The following is a 4,328-nucleotide window of genomic DNA, read 5'->3' as shown; positions in this document are numbered from 1 at the left end:
AAAAAAAAAAAAAAAGTTATTATTGAGACCAGCAGATGGTATAATGGTTATGTCACTGGACTCCCACAAACCACTCAAACTGTGGTTTGAATCCCAGACCGGCAGCTTGAAACTCAGGCTGGGTGTGTGCATGTGCAAGCCCACAATCCAAAGAGGAGAATGAAGGAGAAGGGATTGTTGCATGGCCAACCCCATTGGGGGTGATTTCTTGCTTTCTGTCTGGCGAGCTTACACGCTGTATAGCAAAAACCTCTCTTAAAAAAGAAAAGTTAAAAAATTATTATTATTTGTTCATTTGACCTGAGGTGGGGGTATGGGAAAAAGCAAGCTGCCAGGTCTAGGACTCGAACCACCTTTAGCCATGTGGGAGTCTAGCACCTTAACCACCATGCCACCTGCTGGCCCCAACCTTTAAGATATTTCTTATTTCCTTCTCTTTTTTCTTTTTTAAAGAGAGATCTTTGCTATAGGGTACATGCACTCACCAGACACACAGACAGAAAGCGAGAAATCACCCCCGGGGGGATAGCCACAATGTAATCCCTTCTCCATTTCCCTCTTGGGATTTTGGGCATGTGTGCACACATGCCTGGCATGAGTTTTAACCAGGTCTGGGACTCAAACTGTGTTTGGCCACATGGGAGTCCAGTAATGTAACCTTTATGCCATCGCTGGTCCCCTTGTTCCGTCCTGTTAAAGTTTGGAGCATTTGCTTTTAGACGTATATTCACGCTAAGAGGAAAACCATCTTGGTTTCATCCTTGGGTGTTGACTTCGTGCTGTTACCTGCTGCTGCTGTCAGCTCAGCCTTCGTCGTCCAGGTCACTCTGTTCGTAGGTCACTGGGCACTCTGGTTTCCTTTTCTTCCTTTTGGTTTTCAACAGCTTGGTGACGTAGATAGAGGTTAGCCATTATGACTCCCATTTGGCAGATGGGCGCCAAGGCTGTGAAAAGGTCCCCACAGGCCGGGGCCACATGGAGGCCTGGGTTGCGACCCCCCACGACCCAGGAAGCTGGGGCATGAGGATATGAGCTCGAAACCGGCCCGGGCGGCATAGCGAGACCAGGCCTGATTAGTGGGGTGTGGCGGCTCTCACCTGTGGTCCCCGCTACATGGGAGGCTGAGGCAGGAGGATCACAACACAGCAAGAGCTCACCCTTTAGTTTAAAAGCGAGCGTGCCTGGCTCAGTATAACCTAGTGGAGAGGCCGGCTCTCAGTTCTGCTGGCCACTTAGCCTGCAGACAGAAGTCGCAGTCTGTCTCCAGCAGCGACAATGGAGGGCTTCAGCTCTTAACGCGGTTCTGCCTTTTCCCGATCCTGGGACAGACCTGCGAATCCTGCTCTGTCGCCCGTCTCCAGGCCTGGCCTGGGCTGCTGCCGTGGGGCTCCTTTCCCTGTCCCCTAGAGGTGGCCTCTGTGCTTCTGCAGAAGGCACATCGGGGTGGCCTTGACGTCTGAGGGAGGAACAGAGCACCCCTCAGCGGAGTCCGCCCGCACAGGCGAGTGGAATGTGGGCTGCCCTTCCTCTGCAGAAGCTCAGACATAAGTCAGTGTGAGTGGCTCTGGCGCCGTATAGCAGGAGAGCAGATTTCTTTTTCAGCAGGTACAGGCCAGTCCCACTAGTGGCATATAGACCAGCAGGGCTCAGGATGACCTCTGAAACCTTCACAGGGGCTGCTTACATGTTAACGCCGAGTCACGCTTCTCTTCTACTGCCCTTTTCCTTTCCTCCAAAGGAAAATGCAGAAGGCCCCTTCCCCTTTCTGGACGTCTGCTAAGTGGGACACGACTTACCTGATTTATTAGTGTGGTGCTGTGTCCTCAGGGGAAGTAGACCCTGGCTGCCATCCCTGCCCCATTTCCCGAGGTCTTCACCGTGTCCCATGCCTTGTTGTCCTCAGGAAGACCCGCCAAGCGCGTCGTGGGCACCATGCAAGGTGGAGACTCGGATGACGAAGTGAGTGCCGCAGCCCCCGTCCGACTCTGCTTCCTGGCGTGGGCTGTCCTCGTAGACCGGCCCGCCCAGCAGAGCACGCGTGCCGAGGAGCGGGCTCTCCCGCGTGCTTGTTGAGGGCTCGCCTCTTTGGGAGCACATGTGCTTGTCATTTTCTCCTTCTCACTGTTCTTTCCATCCCCGCTTTCCAAAGATGGAAGCAGCGCCAGCTCTCTCAGGTAAATGCAGGACTTCCGGCTCCAGGAGGAAGGTTGGTTTCCTTCTTTGCCTTGTCTGTGTGTGTCAGCCCTCAGGCCTACAGAGAGGGACCCCCCAGGAGGGATGGCCTCTGTCTCAGGCACCAGGCCCTTCAAGATGGCTCCCTCAGTGACGTGGGCCACTAAGAGTCCCTCCGTAAGGAGGAGGGAAGCGCTGTGAGGCAAGGAGGTGGCGGGAGTCACCTCTCTTGAGCTGTAACCTAGAAGTGGAGGGACTGTGGCAGGACCAGCATCGTTAGCCCGGACAGGGCCTCAGGCTGCCAGCACCTTGGATTTCTGAGTGGGCAGCTGACCAGAGGACTTAGAGGGATCCTCAGCAGTGCCCGGACACTGGAGTGCACCACCCATCTCTCTGCCGTCGCCCTCGGCTGTGGTCCCTGGCAGACAGATGCGCCTCCATTGATAGCCACGTGGTCTGGGCCTGCCACTGGTGGCTGCCCAGAAGCCGAAGCAGGGCCTTACGTGCTGTGCAGATTCGTTTACCAGCTCCCACCAAGCTACCTGCCGAAATCCCCAGGAGGGAGGGCCCACAGAGGTCAGGCCTTGAGTTCGTGAGAGACAGTCTGGAGACAGCGAGGAACCACCTTGACCATCATTTTTAATAAGGAAGGGTGTGGCCGGCTGAGAGCCGTCTGGGGCAAGAGCAGGGAGTCTGGCCTGGGGCCGGTCAGCCTGGGAGGCACTATGGGGCCTCCCCTGGCAGGTGTGACTCCCCCTCCCAGGACACACGGTCAGCGACTGGTTGTCCAGGCCTGTCACTACTTGTGCGTGTCTGGGAGCCTGTGTCCACCCACCCCCAGCACAGGGCCCCAACCTCCTGTGCCGCTCAGTCTGGTGCCCAATAGAGCCAGGCGGCTTGGGAGGGCCAGAGGGGGCAGAAGCAGCCCTGCCTTCATGACGGGCCCATCCGAACAGAAGCAGGCAAACCAGTACGTTAGGGGCTCAGGGTTAAGGGAACAAAGCAGGTTCAGGAGACCTGGAATGGGGCTCCTGCTGTGAGGAGCAGGGATGGCCACATAACTGGGGTGCAGTGAATTGGGGTGCCAGAGAGACAGGATGCGGTGAGGACTCGACTTTGCTCTGAGGGCCCCAAGAAGGTGCCAGAGGTCTTGAGCTCAGGAGTGCCACGAGCCGACTGCTGAGAAATGGGGGTGCCTGCCGCTGTAAGTCAGAGGTCAGCGCCCTCAGGCTTTGCTAATTGTTTGGACGCGGGGTTTTAGAGACAGAAGGATCCTTTGGTTGTGGTCTGAGCCCTGAAAGCCCAGAGTGTTCGTTTCTGAGATGCGACTGATGCACAGGCGAAGGGGCGGGAGCACAGAGAGGGCCTTCGGCTCAGCATCCCCATGAGGCCCTGGCGGACGTGCGTGCCGGGGCCGAGGGCTGAAGTCCCAGTCTGCGTGAAGGGACAGGGAGGCTGGAGTCGCGTTTGGGGAGCCCTCCTACCCTGGTGTGTTTAGCAGCAGTAGGAGTGATTGTTCTGGGTGAAAGGAGAGGGGGCCATGGCCCTGCACACCCCAGCATGCAGTCGGGAGGCTGAGCACAGGCTGGGAGGCGGGGGCGGCCCTGGGCCAGAGGTGGTGGATTTCTAGGAAGAGGGGATGATCCTGTATGAGGCCCAGGTCGAGCCGGGTGAGGGCTGCCAAGTACCCGCCGTAAGAGTGGTTCGGGGTGAGCCTGACGGGGGTGTACTTGAGAGTGGTGAGGGGACTGCCGGGCACAGGGCCAGCAGCCGCTCGGGGTTCTGAGAGGCAGCAGAGAGCGGGACAGGGCGGCCGGGCTGTCTTGTTTAAAGCAGGCGCTCACAGCAGCCCGTCGGCTGGGGCACGGTCTGGAAAGGGGGGCCAGCCGTCCTGGTGTGTGCGGGCCGTGGAACTTGCGGAAAGCCGGGCTGCGCTGGCCCCAGATCTAGAAGACGAAGGTGGAGGGCGTGTCTTCGCTTTGTTCTGGCCACCCAGTCCTGTTCCCCGTCTCCAAGGCCTGCCGCCCCGTGTCCGCTACTGAGTCTCGGCGCCTCCAGCAGCAAAGCGGCGTCCGGTGACCCTTGGTGTGGTCCCGGGGTGCTCCCGAGACGTCCGTGGGAGAGCCAGCCGTGGCGGCAGCTGGGCTGTGCACAGG

General features: G+C 58.3%; 1 protein-coding gene across 1 annotated transcript in view; it reads left to right on the top strand.

The window, feature by feature from the left end:
* The window catches only part of IFT38 (intraflagellar transport 38), a 44,152-nt gene that overhangs the window by 38,168 nt on the left and 1,656 nt on the right, over window positions 1-4,328 (top strand). Inside the window, 2 exon segments of the mRNA XM_027773199.1 lie at window positions 1,904-1,959; window positions 2,150-2,206. Coding sequence (XP_027629000.1) covers window positions 1,904-1,959; window positions 2,150-2,206 — 113 coding nt within the window.

This window comes from Tupaia chinensis, unplaced genomic scaffold, assembly GCF_000334495.1.
Source record: "Tupaia chinensis unplaced genomic scaffold, TupChi_1.0 Scaffold000042_2, whole genome shotgun sequence".
Classification (NCBI taxonomy): Eukaryota; Metazoa; Chordata; class Mammalia; order Scandentia; family Tupaiidae; genus Tupaia; species Tupaia belangeri.
This window is presented reverse-complemented; position numbering and strand designations above follow the sequence as displayed.